The 25,296-nt window shown below is 46.1% G+C and overlaps 1 protein-coding gene across 2 annotated transcripts in view; it reads left to right on the top strand.

The window, feature by feature from the left end:
• LOC118782330 (GRAM domain-containing protein 2A-like) overlaps positions 1-25,296 on the top strand; it is a 32,635-nt gene that overhangs the window by 811 nt on the left and 6,528 nt on the right. For both annotated transcript variants that reach the window (XM_036535643.1, XM_036535644.1), the window contains exons 2-7: positions 10,430-10,543; positions 20,435-20,492; positions 21,562-21,634; positions 22,539-22,642; positions 23,911-24,009; positions 25,124-25,195. In XM_036535643.1, coding sequence (XP_036391536.1) covers positions 10,440-10,543; positions 20,435-20,492; positions 21,562-21,634; positions 22,539-22,642; positions 23,911-24,009; positions 25,124-25,195 — 510 coding nt within the window. In that variant the 5' untranslated portion in view covers positions 10,430-10,439. The remainder of the gene's footprint in view (positions 1-10,429; positions 10,544-20,434; positions 20,493-21,561; positions 21,635-22,538; positions 22,643-23,910; positions 24,010-25,123; positions 25,196-25,296) is intronic.

Here is a 25,296-nt window from a genome sequence, read left to right as displayed (position 1 = left end):
AGTTACGTACATGAACAGAGTTAAAATTATTGAGAATCGAAGTGGTCCCGTGTTCTTCGGAAGCGTCGGTGTGCATGCGGGGTACATTCTACCTTCCATAACGCAAACTGTTTTAATCATCTTTCACCTCTCGCCCACTGTGCGTTGAAATATGTATTAATTTCCCGTGCGAGTGTTTTTTTTTACCACCAGGAAATCCTAAAAATTATTCACAAAATCTTAGTCACTTATTGATATGCAAGACGCGCTAGTTCTGCTCCATCTGTGAAGCTCAACTTGGATGAAGCCATGCATAGATTGCCTCTGTAGCAGTGTGGTCTTGGTGGCAGTTATGAACAGTTTGATCAGTTTTCGGAGTAAAACAATTTAAGTGAAAGACCAGTCAGTTCTCTGTATGTAAGCACTGATGTAACGGCTAGCATTACTGAATTGTTTGAACAAAGTTGTTACTCAGCACTGCCATTTAAACATTTTGAGAAGGGTACCGGCAATTTTGTGTTTGTTTGTAGTTCAGAATGATTGAACTTTAAACTTACTCACATGTAGGTGTGTTTGTAGCACCAAGGTTGTGGTCTCCCTTGTTGTCTGTCCCAGGGTGGACACAAACAACCCAGAGCCACAGGGACAGCGTGCGTATACCTGGAGGTCACCTGGGAAATCTGGGGAATGTATTCAGCAGTGCAGGCAAAAATACCTATCCCAAAAGTGTTGACAGGTAGTCCGCGGAGAGGATAATAATTATTAATAATGACCGTTCACTTGGAGAAAATAATAAGCATTCATAATAATCAGCACAAAGGTGAAAAGGCACAAGTGCCTGAGGTGGGCCAGCTGGCGGCACTGGTGCAAGGGCAGCTCTGATGAACCATTACCAATCCAGGTGGTCACATTCCACCTGAGATTCTCACCCCCGCTGGAACGATCTCACCAGAGCTTGAAAGAACGAACAGAACCAGCGGTTCAGTCCGGTTTCCACTCATGGATCATTTGATATGTACAAAAGAAGCGCGCTTTCGCTTCTCTTGCCTCGTCGTCAGCGTTTCAGCTCTGACGAAGGCGAGCTGAGCCAGCTCTTTCCGCAGGCAAACTGCCACATCGAACAGCAAAGGTGCAGTTCTTTTAACTCTGAAATTTAAAGAGTTCCCAGGAAAAAAGAAGAAGACCGCCACATGTTGTCAGACCCGCGTTTGGACTCATGTAGCTGCTCTTTTTGACACTTTATTTCCCTGTTTGGCTTTTCTTTGTTGTTAAATATGTAATTGGTGCCCTTTATCAAAATCGTCAGATGCTTTCCCATGGAAAGACTACAGCTCACACCTGTATCTGTACGTGCATAACTGTTCTGTTGGATGCAAAATTAGTGCACTTTATGGAAACCCCTGAATGCTCAGACAGACATGTTAGCAGTAACTAACAATAGCACAGATATTCCAGAGGGAAAATGATATAGAGACCCTGATGGATTCGGTCCAGATTATGGCTCTGCTGATGCTGAAGAAACTGTTCATCGCTGAAATACAAGGTAATTGGTTGTTGTTTTTCTGGCATTACCTTAGAAAGGGAAAGCTAATTCACACGTTGGTTTTTGTGCCAGACTTGTCCTGCCCAGCTGCAGGTGGCAGGTGCCCCTTTTGCCGAAGTACGGCCTCTCTTTCTGCTTTCTGTTATACATTCCAGGAGTACTGCAACTTTCTGCAGATTCACTGAATGGGAGGGCACATTCTTTGCCTGCATTTCAACCATTGTTTAGTGTTTACACCACATGAACGACCAGGCCAAAATAAATACTCCCCAGAGTGTTGCAAAATACCAATATTTACAATAGGGGACAGCGACATCAGTGATCCCAGAGCATTTAGGCAGACATAGGCCAGACTCCGTTTATCTGTTTGTAATAAGTATGGGAGTTTTTTTTTGCTGTTGTCTGTTTTTGTTATGTTGTAAAATGCCTAAATTTACATTGGTGAAAGGGTAGAAGAGGAGTTTTATTTGAATAACAAATCCAGCGCAATGCAGTAAAATACACTCTCCTATGAATGAGTGTGAAAGTGGTACAAAGTGGATTCTTAAGATCTTTAAACTGTTATAAAGTGTTATAAACAGTTTATCAGAGCTGTGCTCTCTAAGATTAATTTTCTTTTGAGGTAAAAGCCATAGATTTTTTGTGCCTGGAGGTTTGTAGAAGTTTTATCAGTAAAGAACAGTATTCAGTTTTTTATTTTTGTAGTTTTTTTCAGTGATTTGTGAATTGGAGAGACTTTGTATACAACAATGTTTGATATTACATATGGCAGATGTATTTATAATGGAATAATTTAGTGAGGGGTTTAACTGAATTTTGGTCTGTGAAACAGTTTACTTTGTTTACTTACTTACTTACTTACTAAAAACAGCACTGTTGATACATGCCTCTGGGCAGCAAACTGATGAGTTGGATCTCCTTTTAATGTTTGTATGGCCTTTACGGAAGGGATAGACAGATTGCAGTGACCACGCAAAAGAGCAGCACATCTTAAAATGTCTGGCTTTGTTTCACTATGCGAAACCTACCCTCGCTGTGCCTCTCTGAATGACATACAGAAGCACTGTGGATGCTGTCTTCAGTCTCTGTTACCGAGAAAGGAGGGTTACAGTGGTGTGATTTAAAAAAAAAAAAAAAACATTTTTTAGCGTACTTTTTTCTATTAGTTTTTTAGTTTTCACAAAACAATGCTATAAACCTGTGGGGACAATAAGAATGTTGGTGTGATCAGCCATTTTTAACATTTTGAAGTCACGTGCATCTCCTCGGCTGGTGTTTTTTGTGGGGTGTCCAGCTTTCGTTTGGTCATTAAATAAGATGCTGTCCACTGTTCTTTGCATTTAAAGTAGACTGGCACTACGTCTGTATTTTGGATGATAATAAAGAGAAAGTCCCCCACCTCCAAACACCCAGCGACATGGCTTAAACTTACACTGTACAATGCCCAGTGTAATTTCTGTGTGTGACTGATCTGAAGCACGTATCACTGCCGCTGTGGGAGTCCCAGACTGTGTCCTGCATTCTCCAGTCCTAGCCCATCTTTGCCTCATAATTTTAACTGTTCCAGCCCCATAATGCATTGCTTCCTCTGAGGGTTGCCACAGAAGGAGGGGTATGGCTGTCACCAGACCTGCAGCTTCTCGGTCTGTTATCGGTGAGAGGCACTTGCCAGTGAAGTGATGGGTCACAGCATTGCCTCTGTGCCCAGTGTTCAGTGACCGCGTCTCAAACTCAAGCGCAACAAGGGGTCTGAGGCTGTTCAAAAGTTCCAGGCAGCCCAAAGAGCCCGCTGAAGAGGTGCGTCATTCTGTTCAGCTGTGACCAGAGGCTGACAAAACACCTCAGAGGAATGAAATGTTGTCTGTATGTGTTTCTTTTTTTTTTTCCTATTTCTTCTCACAGCTGTCGTCTCTCACCTCTTAAATTAGTGTGGATTGTGTCGAAGTCCTGTTTGGGGGAACAGGGTTTCGGGGTCAAGAAAACCGCCAGCCTGGTGTCCGTAAGATGTCATCCAATCAGCGGACACCTTTACCTCTTCACACTCGCACGGACGCAGAGGTTGACTCTGGTTCCTTTCTGTCTTTGTGGAAAGGAGCTGGCCTTGAAGAGAGAGGCAAGAAAAGACCATTTTCCTACATTTGCATTGCAGCGAGGGCAGGAGTGTTCAGATCAAGTGCTCTGGTGATGTCTGAAGGAAAGGGAGGGTTTGAGCTCTGATAATATCCTTAAGGGAATTGTAAATACACCGCTGCTTTACCCAGTGGACTTCAGAATGTAAGCATCATTTCAGGCTTGCCTTTGGTGTGTTAATCTTTAACGGGCTGGTCCTTGTGTAATTTTGTTGTGTGGAATGCGGGTTCCTGTTCTATTTCGGGGTGCGCAGAGCTCAACCAACAATCCGTTGGCTGATCTCAACATGCTTTTAGCTGCTGATGTATGCTGCTGGACTGTTGTAAAAGTTGGTTTCATAAGGTGCTTGTGTAGTGAGTAGTAAGCCTGGAAATTCTTTAAGGATGTAAGTCTTTAAGGATTTGCATGTTATGTCATAAAATGCTTTGAAAAAGACACAGTAAGGAAATGGCTGTGGCTTTTTTGTTTAACTGGAACTCAGATTTTCATCTAAGTGCTCAAGTTTCTGCTTTTTCTTATCATTTTCATGTTATTTATTTACTGGATTTGTAATAGGATCAACAGGATACATGATTAACATGTGCCTAATCATTTGAATTGAAGTTCTTGGAGAATGACCACTGTGGGAAGGAAGCAATCAGAAGTATTGATTGTTGTACTGCTTTCGCTCACCACTTTGGCTTATATCCCATTGGCTGACACTGAGAATCGGCACTTGACCTGTCACCAAGGGGCTTACTTCAAACAACACTCAGCTTTGAATAAAAACAGGAAGCGAGAGGTGGTGGCAAAAATGAGCTGGGAAACAGTACAAGACAACCCTTTTCTTGTTCTCTTTTTAGTTCTTCCAACCGATTGGCAAATTAGGGGAAGGTTCTAACAAGGAAAACTAAACAGGGGCTCATTTATGTTTTATTCTCAAGGGAATGGAAAAAAAATGCAGGCTCATTTATTAGCTGAGTAAGCACTGCCTTCATTAAAAGAAGAGAAACAATCCAGGGAGGTTTACTGACAGTCAAGAGCAGAGTTTGCTAAAGACGTGGATATGACCGAGCGTGTTTCCGAGAGAGAGGGCTCCCTCGGGGTCGCAACCTCATGCAGATCCTCGACAGCTGCACCTAGGGCGTGCCTCCTTTTACACCCCCCTCCCCTCCCCCAACCACCACCACCACCACCACCACCACCCTGCAATTAAGTACAGGAGATGGGTGGAGTCACCCCTCCGAGCTTTAATGAGACATCCTGTGGGATGCAGGCCGGTGCAGACCTCCATGGATGACGGGTCCCTGCAGCATCTGCTGATTAGGGGCGGCCAGAGGAGGATGTGGCTCCTCACCCGTAGCCTTATTTATTTCTCTCTCGGCCGCCCAAAGGAAATGCATTTTCCCTTTAAGTTGGGTGCCATGGAAACGGCTGTAGGATTCCGCTGGGCGGGACCCGCTGGCTCCTGCCTTGAATCGGCACGTGGTGCCTGCAGCGGCTGCGGAGATGAACGTGCCGTGGCAGGTATAGCGGGCACTGTATGTGTGAGCTGGCAGAGAGGTGGAGGAGGAACGAGATGCAGAGTCAGTGTGTCATCCAGAGCTACAGTGAGTAACTGGATTAAGGTAATTGGATTCGCAGCCTGTGTCTTGTGATGTCCTGGTAAGTGCGCTTGAATAAGGAGGCCAGGAAGTGCGGGCTAGTAAAGAGGAAGATGAGAGCTAGTGAGCGTGCTCTGAAGAAGAGGAGGGTTCGGCTTGCTAGATGGACTGTAATGAAGGTTTCTCGTTAATGTGCCGCAATCAGGAGCAAGGCAGCGGCTTGTAAATGTGGCTGAATAAGAGAGAAAAAAAGAGAGAGTGAACCTGGTAAATGAGTAATGATGAAGTAAGCCCGTGCAGGTGTTACTTAATCTGCACCCTGGTGAATGCGCTATTACAGAGATGGAAGTGTGACTGAGGAGCTTGATTAGCCACCAGAGTGTGGAAAAGTTCTATCTCCGTGACCCGGGGCGCCGCGGAGAGACCTCCCTGTGTGCACACAGACCCTCCCCTAAGCTGCCGCTGATAAAGCCTCAATCTGGCCTGTCATGTACGCACTACATCATCCTCACATTCCACAGGACCACGGCTATGGAGCTGAACAGGAGGGGACGGTCATGTAGCTGGTGACAGCTCTCTCACTTCCTCTTAGTGTGTGTATTAAGTATTTTATATATGTGGAGTAGAATGATATATGTGATTTGGGGTTTTTTTTTGGAATAGCGGAGTGTCTCAGAGCAGCGGTTTAAACTGAGATGATTTGTTGCATAATGGTCATTGAGTTGTGTTGTTGACTCAACAGTCATCTCTGTTTTTCACATAGCTGCCATAGTAAAATTTGTTTGACTGCACCTGGCTTTTCCGCAAGATTGAATTGCTGCTGTGTTTTGCCCTGAGGTGTTGTTAAAGTGAACAGACGTAAGGCGGATTTCACAGTCTGCCTTTTTTATTATTAATAAAAATGTTCACAGCCCCTAAGACATTTAAACTGACTGTCTCCGGCTTGCGCTATGTGCTTACTTGAGTTTAACAACTCCTTTTTTGGGGATGGGTGTGGGAGAGAGCCTTTTAGTGGGGCTTATTTGGCTTCGAACCACGACCCTTGAACAACGTGTGACCTTTGAACTTTGAACAATGTGTGCCCACTTTAGAGCGTATAGGACAGGTAAATACCCAGACTCAAATGGCTTTTTCCCATGCCGTTGCTATGACAATAGAAGAGAGCCGTGTGCGTGTTTGCATTTCATAGTAGCTGTACGGGGTGCACTTAATCAGCGCTGAGGCAGGCTCATCAGCCTGTGCAGGGGAGTGGTGCAGCTGAAAGAGAGCTCACGCACAACGTGCAGAACTGTTCACACAATGAACCACAAAAAAAAAAAAACAAAAATCCAAAAACCACAGTTGCCTTAGAGACCCTTTTAATGTCGTTCAGGGGGGAGGGGGGGGTTGTTCCCCACGTGTTGTGGAGCTGTGACTTCTGCGTTTTCAGAGGGCAAGGAAGGAGAGAGAGGGAGGGAGGGAGAGAGACACAGAGAAAGAGCACAGAAAAGCAAGCCCTGGCATGGCCATTCCTGCCCTGCCAGCGAGCGAGTCTGAGTTTGCATTCACTTCACAGCTCTGCTGCCCATTCTGAGCAGACACAGGAGCTGTCACACACACTTCTGTGTGCGGTGGAATGTACCCGTCGCATCTTATATAATATTCAGCAAAGAATACAAAGATCACTTTTCTCTCTCATTCCCATCTTGTTTGGTTTTGCTTCCAGTTACAGTGGCTGCCCGGGTATAAAAGCCCCTTTGTGCAGGGGCAGGTTCTGGTGCCAGCCGGGCCTGATTAGATCCCCAAAAACACAGTGCCAGCCCGCCGGAGTTGCTCCAAGCTTCTGTGGAGGGATGATTTGTTTGGCTCCCAGAGCGGCGAGGGTGTTCGTTTTTGTTTTTCCGGGTTGATGTGTGTGGGTGCGTAATGGGAACCTACCGGAGGCAGCAGGATGACATGTTGGAGAGGCACCCGGGAAGCCGTGATGCAATGCGTGCCCTCACCTGTCTCTGTAGGTCACACTGATTGGCTGCTGTAGTGAACACAGGCATGATGGGAAGGCTGATTTGCTACAGAGGGAACACACACACACACACACACACTCACACACACACACTGCTCACTACCACGCACAGAGATACTGCTTGCTGTCACACACCCAAACACACACACTCACACTACTCACTACCACATGCAGAGATACTGCTTGCTGTCACAAACACACACACACACACTACTCACTACCACACACACACACACACACACACACTCTGCTGGCTGCCACACACAGAGACACTGCTTGCTGTGTCACACACGCACACACCTACATAGACCATTTCCTGCCCCACCGCATAAACTGCTGTGCTAATTGAGAGAGAAAATAGCTGCTGTCGTAAGTGCCACCATGCTGCTGTGAAGCCACTTGTACAGATCTCATTAAGGAAAGGCTCCTACCACACTGGCTTGGGTCTCTGATATTGAGATGTGTGGGTTTTTTTTTTTTTTGAAGTACAGATCTGCCATCCCCATCTGCTCCAGTCTACTCCACTCTCCTGTGTCTCTCAGGACGGCGCTCAAGGCTTACTGCTCCCTTCCTGAATCCCTTACTCTGTTGTCTCCTTCCGTCTGTCCCCGGAGGAGGCCACAAATAGCTGCAGGCGACGGCCGCAGATTATCGCTGCTAATCCAATGAGCGCTGATATAGGTGAGCGTGTGAGAGCGGCCGGAAAAACTCGGCGGGGACGGCGTAACTGAGCGAGGGAGCGGAGCTGGCGGAGAGACCGAGGTATAAAGATATTAGAAGCAAATGTGGCTTCTGGGGACCTTGTTTTTTTTGCACGTGAGGAGAGGATATGCAAAGCAGGAACAGAGGGGAGGAGCAGCGGCCGGTCAGATAGAGTCGGTCCGCTCTCAGGTTTGCAACAGTGCCGTGCTTGCGTTATCAGCCTTTATCACGATGGTCGAACGCGAGCATCGATTTACCTTGAGAAAAAGCCTTCAACGCGCACAGATTATCAGTAACTGTGAGGTGCAAGTGGTTAAAGAATGACAGTAATTTCTGCTCAAGTGCTTAGATAAAGCCCTGAAGGTGGTCCGTATCTGCACTCTGAAACGTATTTTTGGGTGACGTTGCATCCCTGGCCTTTCAAAAAGACGTCACCTGAAATGAATGCAAGTCAGATTCACTGGCTGTTCAGTTTGGACAGTTCTCTTGCACCCAGGTTAATGAAATAACTGAGCCACATGGATGTTAATAGGTCTGAAGGAGTCATCCCCTACCATGAGCTTCCCTGTCTAAGGCTTTTACCCAATTTCACACCTCTATATTTAGAGCCTACTATCAGTGCTACCTAATTGCACAATTATCTCTCATTGTCTTGCCTTCCAACTTTTTTAAACTCCTCAGATGTGCAAATAGAGCTCTCAAGCCGGGCTGTGATGCATTTCTTATCCACTGCTGTCTTACTGGGGTATTCTCGGCATAGAGCAATTTCCCTGTGTACTTTCACACTGCAGATAAAACACTGACTCTCGATTCTTTATGTTAAGTCTGTCAGTCTTCCTCTCTGAGGCTCTGCTGTATACTCTGACTCTCTCTGTTAGTCCATGATTCTTCTAGTATACTCTGACTCTCTCTGTTAGTCCATGATTCTTCTCGTATACTCTGACTCTTTCTATTAGTCCATGATTCTTCTGGTATACTCTGACTCTTTCTATTAGTCCGTGATTCTTCTGGTATACTCTGACTCTTTCTGTTGGTCCACAACTCTATTGGTATCCCCTAACCATTTCTGTTTGTCTGTGACTCTGCTGGTATCCCCTAACCATTTCTGTTTGTCTGTGACTCTGCTGCTGTACTCTGACTCTTTCTGTTTGTCTCTGACCGTGCCTCTCCATGGCTCTGTTGATACGCTGTGACTGGAACTGGTGCAGGTTTTGTTTTATTGTATTCGCAAACACATTAGCAACACTGTGTTCTCAGCCATTCAGCACTGAGATCATTCAGTTATTATGCCATCCCTCTTTTCCCGACACTGTTTACTCTTCACTGCCAGTACTGAAGACTACCATGCATACAGATACGCACACACACACGCATACACACACCTATATTTGGCTGTGATTATGTGTATGCACAGTATGCGCACTGTGTGTATGATCGTGTGTATTTATGTACAGTGTTATGCCACATATAGGTCAGGGCCACCGCTCAATGCCAGAGCGATTTGCAGGAAATGTTTCAGATGAACAGAAAAGCAAATATCACAGCATGGTCTGTGGCAGCTTGGGGCTGCCGAAACAGTGGAGGTCTTCTTCTCACCCCCGCCTGTGTGGCAGCACGCAGGCATATCCACAGCCCGCCTGTGCACCTCCGTCTCCCCGGGCTCCTAAGCAAATACGGCTTCCGTGCGCTCCCAGCCCTGTTGAAGTTTATGCGTCCCCGGCAATCTCCGGAGGAACTGTGCTTCGCCGGGTTTATAGCCAGCCTTACACTCTGCTCTCCGGCAGATGGAGGGGCTAAGGACAACAATGCGCTGCTCTGCCCGACTAATGTGGTCCTTAATTACAGTAGCTCTCCGTGTCACCTTGTGACGTCTGCGCCCTGACCTCTTTTAAGTTAACCATAACAGCAGGCCCTTGTCCACTGTTTTCACAAGCCCTATGAAAATGAGGGGATTTCCGTTCACGAGATTTTCAGGACCTCTTTTCCCCCCTTTCAGGAGACCGTGAACTGAGGGTCATGTGCCTCTGTGCTCCCGTCCTCTGCGTTTCCACATCGAGCCCGAAGGTTTACGTCCAAATTAAAAACACCCGCCGCTGCACAAACACCAGGCAGTGTTTATAGAAATGGTGCACGCTCTCTTCGGGCCTGACCAGCTTTGTTCCTCTGTGTAGCCTTGCCTGTAATGGCCCCAGGGAAATTGAGAGAATAAACAGGGCCTTGGAGAACAGGAAGGGAACAGTGCTTTCTACTGTGGGGCTGGCGTTTCTGGTCTAGCTAGGCGCCTGTTAGTTTAAAAATAGCTTGGAAGCGGGAGGGGGTTGAGTCAATTTGCTCCTCAAGTAAGCACTCGGCGGAGGTGGTGACCGTTAGTCACACCTTTAATTGCAAGATGGACATGCCAGCTGCGGATTGCCCCCTAGCGGCGGAAGTGTGTGTCTGCATGAAAAATGCACTGACCGTGACTCTGTTGCGTTTGTCTGTGTTGCCCAGGCCGAAGACAATGACCGAACACCAGGAACAGAGTGAGGACATCAGCCTCCTGAGCCCCCAGGATCTGGCGGAGACTACCAAGGAGGATGACACACACTGCCCCTCGCAGTTCAGGCAAGGAATTGCACACGCTTATCGTTTCCCGTGCATGACTGTGGGGCCTGGTATGCTGCTGGACCCCAGGATGTTCATTGTGTCAGGGTCCCACACTACCACACTACCGTCACCAAATTAAAACGTTATCCCCTTTTGCCTTGCAAACTGTGTGTCACTGTAAAAGACTGCTGACACATACACATTCTTCAAACAAAAATGAACAAAACTAGATACAAAGGTCTTTTTTGTGTGGTCCAAATCAACATCTGAATCCTGCTGTCAGAGAAGGCTTTAAACTTCCTGTGAAGCACATGGGAGGCAAGCTTCTCAATCAGACTGAGCACACCTACTCACTGTCCATGAGGCACACCATCTGCCAAAAGACCAGATAACTGAGACACTCAGGCCTGCTTTGTGGAGAGAAGAGAGATACCATATCTGAGTACTGGAAATTCTAAAGAAGTGGGTTAATATCTCTTTCCCATAATAAAAGGATATAATTCCCCGCCCCCTAACACCTGCCACTGGTGTTGCTTGCTGTTTATTTTATGTGTAGTATTACAATATGTGTTTTGGATTCTGATCTAGCGATTATACTTGGCCTTCCTTGTCCAGTCAAGTTGCAGAAGTTAACTTGTGGTAGGGCTTGAATCATGTTGTGCTCAAACTTAGCTTTCAGGGAGTGTTGATAGTCTGGGCTGACACTGTTGCTCATTCACGTTGAATGGATAGACTTGTATTGTGCTGGAAGTCACTCTGGATAAGAGCGTTTGCTAAATGAATGTAATGTAATGTAATAATTATAATATTATAATAGTATATCAAGTGATGTCTCTCAATATATGGTAAATATGACATCCAAAACATAAGATACATAATGTGGCATAAGTCTAAATGCTCAGTGTGTATTTAGATATATATCAAAATGGTTACTTTCACATAATCATATTTGAGAATATACTAATGTGATTCTTTTTTGTTTTATAATATTCTACAAAATATATTAATGTAGAATGTAGCCATTTTAAAAAGTGAACCTGTCTTCAAAACTGTACACAAACAAACATAAAAATAAGTATATGACAGGTGCAGTAATAAATATTTTCATACATGCAGCATAGTCTGACTTCAATATCTATTATTTCTTTTAAACATAGTTTACAGCAGTTTGCTCCTGACTTCATTCTTGTCTCCCTGCACTTCAGTACAAGTTGATGCCTGCTCTTTGCTTTCGTTGGCAGCTCTGACTTGTTTCTCATACTCTGGCTGAGCTGAGGGGGTGCAGCAACGATCACAATAGTTACAAACACAATGGCAGTGCATGGAAACTTGCCATAAGCACGTCCACATGGAAAAAAGACAGTTATGCCTAAAGGCGTTTATAGCAGTGACGTCACCTATCACTGTTTGTTATTCTTTCGGTTTTTCCATACAGTGACTATCGCAACCCCGGTCAGGTGGTTTTAATGAAAGAAGACTTTCCCCTTTCTCCAGCTTTGGGACTTAGTCTGTCCTTACAGGAATGGGAGGTGCTTTTGTGTTGACCCTTTGACTTGGGAGTATCAGAAACACACCCAAATGTGGGAATTCGGGATCTGTAGCAGGGCTGTAGCAGTATTCTGTGTTTGACCTTTTACTTGGCATTTTTCTGTTACATGACTCTTTTCATTTAATATAAGCCTTTGTTTGCCAGATTTCGAATGAATGATTGGATCTCCTTTTTTAACTTTTGTGTTTTTTTTCCCCTACGATGAAGCACTTTCAGCGGAAAACTGAGCAGATTGTCCCTCTTTGACCAGCCTGAACAGCGTCAGTTGGCATGTGGGTTTTTTTTTTTTTACAAAAATCAAGACAATGACCTGAAATGGACTCAAAATGGACAAGCCTCTCGCTGTGTGAGATCCTGTCGTTCCTAGACGGTGACCTGCAGTGACCTCTGCCTGGCAGACCCGGGCACATTGCCTCAGAGGGACAGGGTTGCTGGCAGGGCCTTTTGAAACTACATGTCTGATGCTCTTCCGTGCAGCTGGGGCTGGTGCGGGCAGTCTGGGCCATCTTATTTAAATCATAGTTCATCTATAATTCCTCCACGCTTTATGCAGAAGAGGCTGTGAAACTAAACAGGTTCAGGTTCAGGCTCAGCCCCGCCCACAGTAATGCCCCATGGAAACCTCCGTCTAGCCGGTCTACTGTACATCATTGTCTGTTTTGTTTTCTCCAAACTCTCGTAGAATCAGTGGCGCCCACATGCACTGGAAACATGCGTCCTAACGTTAGACGATAATGCTGTTTGGTCTGTGTTGCTCCTTTGTTAAGTGTCGCCTGTTTGTTTTCTGTGGTGAGGGATGAAAGTGTGGGCGAAACAGAAAGTAGGGCTCGTTACTCAGGCAGGTCGTTGACGTACCTCTCTCTCTCTCTCTCTCTCTCTCTCTCTCTCTCTCTCTCTGTTGCTTGTCCCGATTCCTGGAAGGGAGAGGGTTTTATTACAGCCTGCAGGCAACAAAAATGAGGGCTGGGTTTCATGCCTTCTCTTTTTCATACAGGACTCTCACTGAAAGCAGGCTTCCTTTCAGAAAGCACCGATCTCTGAGCCTGTCCTCGAGGAAACTATGGGCCGGCTCTCTGAAATCTGAGTGTTCTCCATGCTTGGTTTCAGTGATGTTTTAAGTCCCTTCCTTGGGATCTGTGTGATGTGGTTTGTTTAAGCTGATAAGAGTTTCTGAGCTTGGGAGCTGAGGCCTAAAAAAGAAAAGCCAATGCTGTTTTTGTCACTCACGTTCAATCTCTGTATATAAAATATATTTTTAGATTAGAAGAAAAACACGACCAGGGTGTAGTTTATATAAATAAATGTTAAGAGTTACGTAACAAGTGAAAGTGATATAAATGTAGGCTCCCGTGTTCTAAAACAGGATTGATTAAGACATTTAACGGAATGACAATCGAGACCTGAGAGAGTGAAGAGATTTCTATCAGTGAGAATCGCTAATCCTTTAGGGCCTGATTTGGCAGGAGGGATATGCTCTTAATCACTGAATAGCAGCACTCTACACACTTTTTTAAGAGGAAAACCATGTCCTCTACAGCAGTGTACCTCTCTCACCATTCACTTCGGTGCTGCATCTTCCTCTGCCAGTGAGGGCAAAGTGAGCAGCTTTCTTGTGCTGTAACATGATGTAAAGATGCTTTTGGCCAAGGATTCAGCTGTGACCTCTGTCCCTTGACCCCTGATCCCTGACACTTGACCCTTGACCTCTTAGGGCCAATCCACTTTTTCCAATCAGCTAATGGGACGGGCTATGTTCAATGCGGCTGGGAGGTATTCCCCTTCCAAGTGTAGGATGAGTTAGCTCATGGTTAGTTAGATTTGATATGGAGTGCCGTGCAGGGGAAGTATTCTGTAATCCACCACTGTCTTGGATGCACAGAACAGCCATTCTCCGCCTCGTGCTCTGGTGCCAAAATGGCAAAATGACACTAACGGAGGACACCGTGGTAACCCATACCACCCCTCCTGTTTTAAAACCTCTTCAGAATATTGCTCCAGACAAACGTGAATCTCCAGCTGTTAATTTAATGGTATCCGAAATGCATTACATTACATCACGCTCATTTAGCAGATGCTCTTATATAGAGCGACTTCCAGCACAATACAACAGTGTATCCACTCAATTTGAATGAGCAACAGTGTCGCATTAGGAAAACAGCACTCCTAGACCAGCGAGGGTGAGCATAACACCATTCCAGCCCTACCACAAGTTAACTTATGTAAATGCATGTGTCACCTAGACTTTGCTGAAGTCCTTCGTACTCAAAGGCCTTGAAACAGGGGACGGGGGCAGCCTCACCAGGATGTGGAGAAGCAGATCTGGCATCATTTACACTTCGGGTTGGATTTAATCTTAATTAAGACTTCTTTAATAATGGAGGGTGACGCAGACCGGGGCGTCCCCGCGGAACGCCTGTGTTTTTCAATTAGCGGAGCAACCCGCACCGGGGGGACCTGAGCAGCACTGTGGAACCTGTTTATGCAGGCAGATGACGGGCAGCCGAGAGGCTCCGCTCACCTTATCTCAGGAGACTCCGTGTGTGCCTGAGGCCCAGAATAAAGTGTGCTTCATAAAAAGTAAAAGTAGTCCAGCCAGCAACCGCACTCACTGAAAAGGCTTCAGCTTTAAACGGAGTTGCTGTATGTCGTCCTTGTACTGCGCCAGCTTCCTTCAGGAGGGAGGAGGAACAGCACGCCTCTTGTAATTGGATGGAAATAGTGATTTGTCAAAGGTGTCAGTTCGTCGGAAAGCGCGGCGTGATAGTGTCCTTCTTTCCTGTTAACGAGCACGCCCGCCGTTCTGCCTGCGTGCTGCCAGGGAACACAGAGTCATTTGTTTTATTTATGCGTTTATTAAATAGGCACACACATCCTTTCAGCCTCGCTAGGGTTAGCTCACAAGCTAATTTGCGTCATAGTCCCTGGGCAGGACTTACAAAATAACATTACAGCAATACAAATACAATACAAATACACATATCACAGCACTAGCCAAAAAAGGGAGGTATATTACATTACACCTATCTGATGAGTGCACATGATAAACAATGACACAAGTGATGATAGACGACATTACCCTTATCTGATGATTGTACCCTCTGGAAAATTGTTATTACAGGATAGCGGATAATGTCATGCTTACGTGACTTTGAGCGTGATCCAGTCACTTGTGTGTGTGGAACTGGAATGTCTCAGAACATGACTGCACAGCACACATTTTGCCTGGGGAACACCTGCTGCTGATGGCTGCTCTGGACTCGTGGGAACCGACCCTGTGGGGTTTCTGAGGATTCCCTTCGGAGCACCCCTCCATAGGGGAATGCTCGTACAGAGCACAAGGCTTGCATTAGCTGCCCTCTGAGTGCACCCACAAAAGCCCCTACTTCCCAGAACCATTCCCCTCTCTCGCCCCCGAACCGTGGTTGGGCATCCTAGTGTTCCTCCCGGTGTGTGACGTCAGCATCAGTCAGCCTCCAGGGGTCAGTTATTCAGGCCTGTCTGGGCTGCATCTCCCTTCACACGCCCTACAGGAAGACTCTGCCTCAGACCCGGCTCTCTTGAGGGGCCGCTCTCTTGACCTTTTCCTGTCTCTCGTCAGACTCGAGTGGCCTGCTCTTAAACTTGCAGCCTGCTCGGTTTAAAAGCTGCTCCTCCCTCACGTTGGCACCAGCGGTCATTTTTTTTCACACAGGATCTTATTAACGCACACAACCGCTTCCTCAGGACAATTCAGTGGAAGCGGAGACAGAATATTTGATGAGTGTCAGTCCCAAAAAAAGGCGTAACACAGCCTTGCGGCTCATTACAGCGCATTACCGTAATCCCCCACATGGTGAGGGGAAGGATGAGAAAGAGCTGATGTGTGAGGAGGGTAGGGGTGAGGGTGGCAGGACTGTGCTGGTGTGTGTGTGTGCGCACGTGTGTGTGTGTGTGTGTGTGTGTGTGTCTGTGTGTGTGTGTGCGCATGTGTGCGTGTGTGTGTGTGTGTGTGTTTGTGTGTGTGTGTGTCTGTGTGTGTGTGTGCGCATGTGTGTGGGTGTGTGTGCTGGTGTGTGTGTGTGCGCATGTGTGTGTGTGTGTGTGCTGGTGTGTGTGTGTGTGTGCGCACGTGTGTGCGCGTGTGTGTGTGTGTGTGTGTGTGTGTATGTGTGTGTGTGTGCGCATGTGTGTGTGCGTGTGTGTGTGTGCTGGTGTGTGTGTGTGTGTGTGTGTGTGTGTGTGTGTGTGCGCATGTGTGTGTGTGCAAGTGTGTGTGCTAATGTGTGTGTGTGTTTGCTGGGAGCACAGAGAGCTGCCTCAGCACTGAGATCCACAGAGGGTCAATTATCAGCTGAGTTCTATACTGGGTCTGGCAGTGGGACAGAGCAAACCTCAGTGTGTGTCAACAAGCCAGGCTCTCAGGAGGGAACAGCATGGTCACACGATTTTAGAGGCCTGGAGCACTCTGCTCTCTCTCTCTCTTTCTCTGTGTATCTCTCTGTCTCTTGCACAAACACTGACATAGGCACTAACCCATTTACAGTATATGTGTACACACACACACACACTCTTCCTCTGTTACGCAGATACATGCATGTGCATATTTGAACCAAATTACGTCTATACACACACATACATGCAATACACACGTACTCTTTTTCTCTCACACACAGAGATACACGCATACATGCATGCCAACATATATACCTTACCCACACACAGAGATACACACGCACATAAGCATGCACTCTCTCACTCTAATACACACATACTCATTTCCGCACTGCACCACTGTGTACAATCTCAATATTCAGAAACCATGGAGAGAACCAGAGCACAGCACACTGGCCCCAGTGTAAGCACACCTCAGTCAGACTCATTCATCATCCTTTCAGAGCAATAAGCCTGCTTAAAGGGGAAGTCTGGTCATAATCCATAATTTGATGTGTTTTATTATGACATCTCTGACATGTTTGCAATTAGCTGTAACTCATGGGCAAAATGTTGGCAGGTATCATAACAACACTGTTTTTCCACTGAAATGTCTCTAATCATTTATGCTCAGGATGTAGATAAATTTCCCATGGGCTGTGCGTGGGAATGGTTTTCTAAGGAAAAATACTGTTGGTGTGAGGCGTTCAACCACTGAGTTTTAGATATGCTGTGGGCTATGTTGAGGGGCTGTGCTTGATGCTATATATGTTGAGGTAATAAAGCTATAAATATGGTGGGGGTTCCATCATATGGAAGGGTGGGGTGTCAAGTAGTGTTGATTTCTTGATTTAAGGTGGGCTACCCAGGAAGACCTGGTTTAAGGCCATCATATTATTACCTCTGTCACCTTAACCGGTAGCTTGCATTGGCAAAATTGGAAACATCAGCGGGGGGGCGGGGGGTTGGATTTCGGAGGGGTGCTCTAATGGGAATCGTCTGAACCCTCTCAGCGTACGGCGGAAGGCCCGTACGCCTGCCCTTTCAGACATGTGCTGTTTTGGGTACTCACGGGCTGTTTGTCAGCAGCGGGGCAGAAGGTGACAGACACACTGATACCAGGTGGTTCTGCCAGAGGTGACTCCGGCCTTTCCCCAGGCTCTCACCCTGGGGGGGGGGTGGGTCTCCAGAGGACCCAGAACCTGCAACTCGTACCCTGTGATGGGTGAGGGTGCAATCATACCAAATAGGGAGGGCTGTGTCCGTCAGGAGGTGGGGGGGGGACGGGGGTCGGTGGTCTATTTTTAGAGGAGTTCTTTCCCACCCCTGTAAAGCACAGGCACGTGTTTAAATGTTTACAGGAAAAGGGCAGTGTAAATAAGATTACCGATATGTAATTACATCACCGAGTAATGGCAAACTCTACTGCTATATCCTTGAGCAAATCCCGCTAATGTGAATAACAGTTAAAAGATGACATATTATGCCTTTCAACACCCTGGATACGGGCATTTGCTTATTAATTGAATAATGTGAATTCAATCAGGGTGATTACTTCAGAGGTCAATCACATGAGTCATCGCAATCCCTGAAAGTGTTATTTTGGGTAATATGTTCTCACCACACTGGTCAGAGTCAGGTCACTTATAAAAAGAACAAGAAGTTGATGAGAATAGCCATGTAGCCAGCGGAAGTCTGTAGAGTGTGTCTAGCATTGTGTCAAACCTGATCTTCAACTCTCTAAGTCTCTCTGCTACCAGTGCAAGTACTAGAAACTATTGCATTGCATTATATTATTGACATATGGCAGACACTGTTATCCAAAGCTACTTACATAGGTTACAATTTTTAGTTTTTTTACATGTTACCCATTTATACAGCTGGGTATTTACTGAGGCGATTTTAGGTTAAGTACCTTGCCAAAGGGTACAGCAGCAGTGCCCCAGCAGGCACTTTTGGTTATGAGTCCTGCTCCTTACCACTATGCTACTCTGCCACACAATTGTGCTGATTAATGTGGGGAAAAATACTGTCAGTGTGAAATTAACCTTTAACTAGTTTCCACCCAGGACCTCATTTTCTGCTAACAGAATTCAGCCTGGAATAGCTTCTCTAATCCACTTTATTAATCCCTTTAAAAAATTATCAACATTTAAATCAAACCCCTCCGATTCTCCTTTCACTCAGACTGAAAACATTTAGTGTCTCAAGTATCTCATCGTAACTTAAGTTTCATACCAGGAATCAGTCTTATTTTCCCTCATTGTTTTTTTTTTAATGAGAGCTCATATGTCCTTCTTACAGAGCCACGTCTTTAGTCTAATATGATTCAGTGCACTCCATTCAAGAGAATAAGTCTTGTTCCACCAAATGTGATTCTAAACAGCAGTTTATTATTGTAAAACTGCATACTGGAGATGAGTATTTCCTAGTCACTGTAAGAAACTGCTTTTGATATTGGCTTCTGAGTGGCCTTCTGGTTGGGAAAGCAAGGGGTTCATCTGAGTCGTAGGTGTCAAAGTTCACCGCACGGTAAATGCAGTGCTATTTGTCCTTTCATTGTATTCGTACCTTCTGAATAAGAGCAATAGAATTTGCATCATTGTATGGACTTCATTCCTGGTAAGCTGCTTTCCAGGTATTTGTGACATAATATCCTGGCCGTCCAACCGCAGTGCTCACAATTTCTCAGGTTTCTTAGAGAATCCACCACAGTCAGTCGTAAAAGTCAACAGGGGTGCTGTGGGTTTACTCATAAATTTGTGTTCTGTTTTGTTTAAACAAACATGCTTTGGCTGTGTTTGAGTGCTGGTCACTGCAGATGAGCTGAAGCGAAGGTCTTTAACACACCTCGTTTTTGTTTGAACACTGGCGAACACTGCATTTGAATCATTAGACCGCAGCTCACCTTGTGGAACACGTTCTCCGCACACCTTGTCTCACCTCACGTCTTTCTGGTGCAGCAGTCACCCCTGCCCTGGTAACATGGAGAGGATGAGGGAGAAGGGCTATGGTAGAGCAGAGGGGACACACAGAGCATGGGGCAGGGCTCACTGTCACTGCTTACTGCTGTTTACCCAGAATCCAGCTGTGCAGTCTGCTGACTGACAGGGAAGACAGGCTTGTTTAATGTTCTTTCCAACAGTGAATAAATACAAAACCCCCCTTTTTTTTTCAGGACAGCCAGCTCCCCCCACCCCCCCACCCCCCATGCAAACACATACTTCTACTGACAGACAGCATGTGCTAGTTTCTGTCCAGCTGGCCCATGCTGGAAATCAGGGTTCAGGCTAGGCTGTGTCTTTGTGGGACTCCTGAATGCAGTCAGCTTCAGTGAGTGAAGTGGAGGTGTCGATGTTGACTTTGTATTAAAGTGCAGCATGTCTTGCCCTATGTCTCTCAGGCGTTTATGAGATAAAGGCCTCAACGCAGTGCATGCAAAGGCGACACCTGGCCCCACTTCCACCTGGTTTGACATATTCACTTGGAATTTGAATAGGCAATCTTTTCGTATTCCATTCCACTGCGGTTTCTGCGTGTGGGTGCACGCCTCCATTGTGTGTGTGTGTGAATTTGTGTGTGCGGGCATACATCTGTGTGCGTGCCTGTGTGTGCGTGTGTGTGCATGTGTTTGCGTGTGCTTATGTGTGTTCAGGGCCTTCAGCTTGTGCCTTCTGCTGTAGTTAAGAGCAGACAAATTTTCACAGACGTTCAGTGTCATTTGCGGAATATTATGACATCATAATATCACAGGAGGATTTAAGCATTAACAAGTGGCAAGAAACTTATTATGTTGATGTTTTTTTTTTCATGAAATAATAACTATTTTTATTTATCTCAGGGGGTCTCAGCTCCATTATAACAGCAGACCTTGGTAGCCGTTTCTTAGCTGTCTGAAAACATCTTGGCTGCACCTCATGTTTTAACCGCCTGTCAAATGTGTTTCACAGGGTCCCACTTATTGACGACCTCTCCTACGAGGATGTGAAGAAGTGCTACCGTGGATCGGTGAGAATGCCTCCTTTATTTCCTTCTGTTTTAACAACACACTGAATCATTGTGGGCTAGCGTTCCAGGAACAGGGATTTCACACACAGACGCGCAAAACACACCCCAATCATCAGCATAATCCCCAGCTCTTTCACGCGTATGATCCAAAAGCAATGGGAGTAATATTGAAACTCAGCGGCCGCTGAGGGAGGAGTGTTTAGTCATGATCCTAGAATAGCGTGATCAGCGCAGACCCAGCCCATTCGCCACCACTGCAGGGATGGAGGAGAATTTTTCACCAAGACGTGCGAGTGAGTGTCAGCGAGCTGTCAAACATAAACCAGGAAGGCACAGTGGAAAATATTACTGTGTCTAACCTGGAGGAGCAGCTGACTTTTGGTGTTAGTGTGTCAGTGTGACCCAATGCATTTTCCACGGTTTCCTGAAAGCGATCAGGTTTATTTCCTAACCTTGAGTTGTGTGATAAATTGCGGTGGCAACCTTGACAGGCAATTGCAAAAAAAAAGAAAAGATCCCGGAAGTTCATTTAAAAGTCATTACCATTGTAATGTCCACCGTTTCTCCATTCTGTACATCTGCGATAACAGTCCCATTGCACAACGTCAGGGTTAAACATTAAGAGGGAATGCTCTGCTTATTGGATCATGCCTTATGAATTATGAATATTATCTTAAGGCTCCCGTCTGTGGAGGTGTCTGGTCAGGGAGGAGCACACGTTAGACACCAACAGTCCTCCTCAGACAGCCTGGCACAAACCACAGCAAGGGTGTTTGTCTCTCTGTCTCTCTGTCTCTCTGTCTCTCTCTCTCTCTCTCTCTCACGCATGCAAATGCTGCAAAGCTTTTTCCTGTGTAGTGAAATGAGGCGGGAATTTCCTGCATTGGGGCACCAGGTCCCTGCCGGGTTCTGATTACCGTACCGCCTGTCAGAGGAGGGAAGGTTTTTTTTTCCCCCGAAGACCAACATGCTAGGGTTTGTGCAGAGCCCCTGCCCTCCAAAAAGCAGGGCTGGACTGCAGCGAAGCTCCATGGTGCCTCTCATGTATCTCCCCTCTCCTTCTGGACAGACGGTCAGCAAGTACAACTCCCAGTACCACAAGCTGTTCCAGACGGTGCCCAAGGAGGAGATCCTCATGAAAGGTGAGAGACTCTGCTGCCTCCGTACGTTGTGTGGCCAGCGTGTCCGCAAGTCAGGTCTGGATTGAGAATTGAGCCTCTTGACTCGCTGATTTATGTTTTTGAGCTGCATCTCAGAACTTAAGTCTTTACCTGTAGTTAATAAAAGGTGTGCCCGTTTGGTTACTGGGTGGCTTAATGGGTGCTCAGCATGGGAAATATGAATCCAGAAACGCAAGATTAAAGTTGAGGTGGCACACCAAAAGCACTATTGGACATGCGCGCGCCAGTGCTCTTTACTCATCTTCAAAATTTATCGGTATTCTCATAAAAGTCACTGTCAAACATTATGTAACGTTTTGACTGTACTGGACCGGACTTTTATCTGCAGTAGAGAAGAGTTTCAACTCAATTACACAGTACCAATGAAGTAACACTTGTGATTACATGGGTCTTAAATTTTGATTTTTTGAAAATTGTTCTATCAAAAAAATATTTAGTCATATTCAGTAATTTCAGCTGGCCTGATGGCTCTCACTTTCTCACTGAAGGGTGGCAGTGTAGCATAGTGGTAAAGAGCAGTGCTTGTAAACGAAAGGTTGTTGGTTCAATTCCCTGCTAGGATACTGCTGCTGTACCCTTGGGCAAGGTACTCAAGTAAATATCCAGCTGTATAAATGGATAACATGTAAAATCTGCAACATATGAAAGTCACTCTGGGTAAGAGCATCTGCTAAATGATAATTATGTAAGGAAATGTATCATATACAACTGTTAGCAGATGGATATGGTGACTGGTATAGATTTTGCTAAGTCGTATTGTGGTTTGGTGGTAGGGACCCCCGTTTCCATTCTCAGCAGTAGCCCACAGTGGAGTTTTTCTCCCTGGTGTAACCCCTGTGTGTGTGTGTCTCTCTCTCCTCCCTAGTCTATTCCTGCGCCCTCCTCAGGGATATCCTCCTGCAGGGACGTCTCTACATCTCCAGGAACTGGCTGTGCTTCTACGCCAACCTCTTTGGCAAGGACATCAAGGTGAGGGCCCTGCAGCTGTCGTGTGAGAGGAGCGGGGGGTCCCGGCAGAGGACACCTGACCCTGACCGCTCCGTTTACCTTCCGGGCGGGGGATCTGAATGTTCCGCTGACCACCGGCCTGCGCAGAAATCCTCAAAGAGGGTCCTATTTCACTGCATTTACTACTCTCTCTCAGGCCTAACATTGATGCCGTTCGTTTTTTTTTTAACACTCACATGTGTTTGCTCATGGCTGCGGCCGCGTCCTTCGGTTTTTAAATCATGGCTGCCTGTGCGCCCGCACCTTCGCGGTGCCGTTAAAACAAAAGCGGACGGGTTTGCCGCGGATATCGGATCGGCTTTATTAGTTTAGTGGAGCAATAAACTACCTTCAACAGGTAGCAAACTCCGTATGAAGCTCCAACCTTAAACATCCGATGACGGATTTCGTAAACATAACAGTAGCCCCCGCCATGGATGTGTGTGTGTGTGTGTGTGTGTGTGTGTGTGTGTGTGTGCGTGTGTGCGTGAAAGAACGAGAAACAATCTTACTTTACTTCATGTTCTGACATATTCTTTGGTTATTACTTCTACAGCTATACAACTACTCAGTGTCCCTCATTTAATTTAATCCAGATTCTGTAACATTACCTTCAAAGCTGCAATTTTCATTTGAGCTATATAAGGACCACTGCTTGCAGTCAACAGCATCTGGGAACTGGGCTTGTAGCCAGATTCAGATCATACACAGGGACCTTAACCTGAATCGCCTGAGTGAACGTCTGACTGTGAAAACGGATGGCTTGTAAAAATGTATGGTACGCAGCCTATGCTGGAGAAGTGGGTTGGCTGAGTAGATATGTAAACTATCCTATCCCGCCGTACCCGTGCTGTCAGAGGCAGCTGCCCCAGAAGGCTGCTGGGAAACCTGAATCAAGTAAGTCCAGCTCAGCGCAATAAGAGCCCGCTCCAAGCTGCTGCTGTGGCTGTCCCCGTGTTTGCAGTTCAGTTGGAGTAGATCATTATTTGCCCCCGTTTTTTTTTTTTTTTTTAAGTTCTTTGTTTGTTTGCACTTTTTGACCCCCTGATCCCTCTGTCCAAGTGAAGTTGGCATTTCCTACTTATGGTACAACAATAAAGCCGCATGGTCCGAGAATATTCTGGTCATTCCATCTCCCTGACCAAAGCGGAACCCCTTTCTCCCTGGCCGTGCCCGTTTCTGCTGTTGTGCGGGCCCGGAAGGTCATCGAGAGCATGGACTAACCTTGCCCGTCTTTGCTTCTCTTGCAGGTGGCTATTCCTGTTGTCTCTGTGCGGCTGGTGAAGAAGCACAAAACAGCAGGCCTGGTGCCCAATGGACTGGCTATCACCACAGATACCAGTCAGAAGGTATGGTTCCCACCCCAGTATCCCCACAGCCAAACACACATACACACACCTAAAATGAGCTCCCTACCATTTGCCTTTTGTGAAGGTTAAGCCAGATCTGTTAGTACAGCTGGCCTCTTAATGTCGGAATATGTTTTAGTGTGTAACGTATTTTTAAATCAATCGTTTTTTCCCCACTACCACCTTTTCGCTTTCATTTTCAGGATTGAACGTATACCTTAGGCAGCTGTTCGCATGTGGTCTCTATGTGGGTGGCGAGGGGTATTGCTGGTATTTATGGTTCAAAAACAGTCAGAATGATACCATCTGATCTTAACTAGCCAGCGACAGTGTTTGGACCTGATCAGTGCCAGGCGTTAATTGGCAGGCTGTTTCACAAACTTACAGTATCCGCTTTCCTTATCTGCTACCTCACTGATAAGCTTATTTACTATTGGCTGTGCCCAATCCAGTCTTGTCCAGAATGAGAGTGAGAAAGTCCTTTTTTTAAATTATTTTGTCAATTAAAACACAAACTTGTGCCAGACAGTTCGAATCAAATCCGATTTTTAGTTTGTGGGTCACGTAGTGCAAGCACTAGTCATTGAGTTTTATTGTGTTTGATGACAAAGGTAATGGTTTTTGGCTGGCACCTGTGTATGGCCTGGAATGAAAATAGCTTACAGAGCAAATCAGGGCTGGCAGGATATTGGGTGGTTTTCAAAAATAGTCAATAAATGTCAGTTTGCTATGTTGTTCAGGTGCATGAATTACAAAATTGAACAAATAGTGTAAATCTGAATGACAGTTTTTTTTTTTTTAACTGTACTTGCACTTTTGTAGTTAAATCACCCTATCAGTGCTATGTAGTGTATTGTGCTTTCGGGAATGTGATTTTACAGCAGTGAGAAATTTGAGTTTAACTCGTTGGGAAGCACATTGAGCACCATGTTTCAAGACTGCGCAGTAATTAAGAAATAAAGTTTATTATTATTGTTGTTGTTGTTGTCGTCGTTGTTGTTGTCATCATTAGTGCACAGTGTATGAGTGTGCACCGCGGTGCTCTCCTGCTCATTTCTGCCGCAGTGTGCTTGCATGCATCTGCGCTGACATGTCCCCCTCCTCTCTCCTGCAGTACGTGTTCGTGTCCTTGCTGTCCCGGGACAGTGTGTATGATGTGCTGAGGAGGATTTGCACGCACCTGCAGGTGAGAGCTCCCCCTGCAGTCGGAGGACCACTAATGCGGTCTGCGGGGTTTGAGTTAATATGCGCATAAATGCGTTCGAGGTGGACCATTCGTACAGTGTG

This window comes from Megalops cyprinoides, chromosome 8 (genome assembly GCF_013368585.1).
Source record: "Megalops cyprinoides isolate fMegCyp1 chromosome 8, fMegCyp1.pri, whole genome shotgun sequence".
NCBI classification, from domain to species: Eukaryota; Metazoa; Chordata; class Actinopteri; order Elopiformes; family Megalopidae; genus Megalops; species Megalops cyprinoides.
This window is presented reverse-complemented; position numbering and strand designations above follow the sequence as displayed.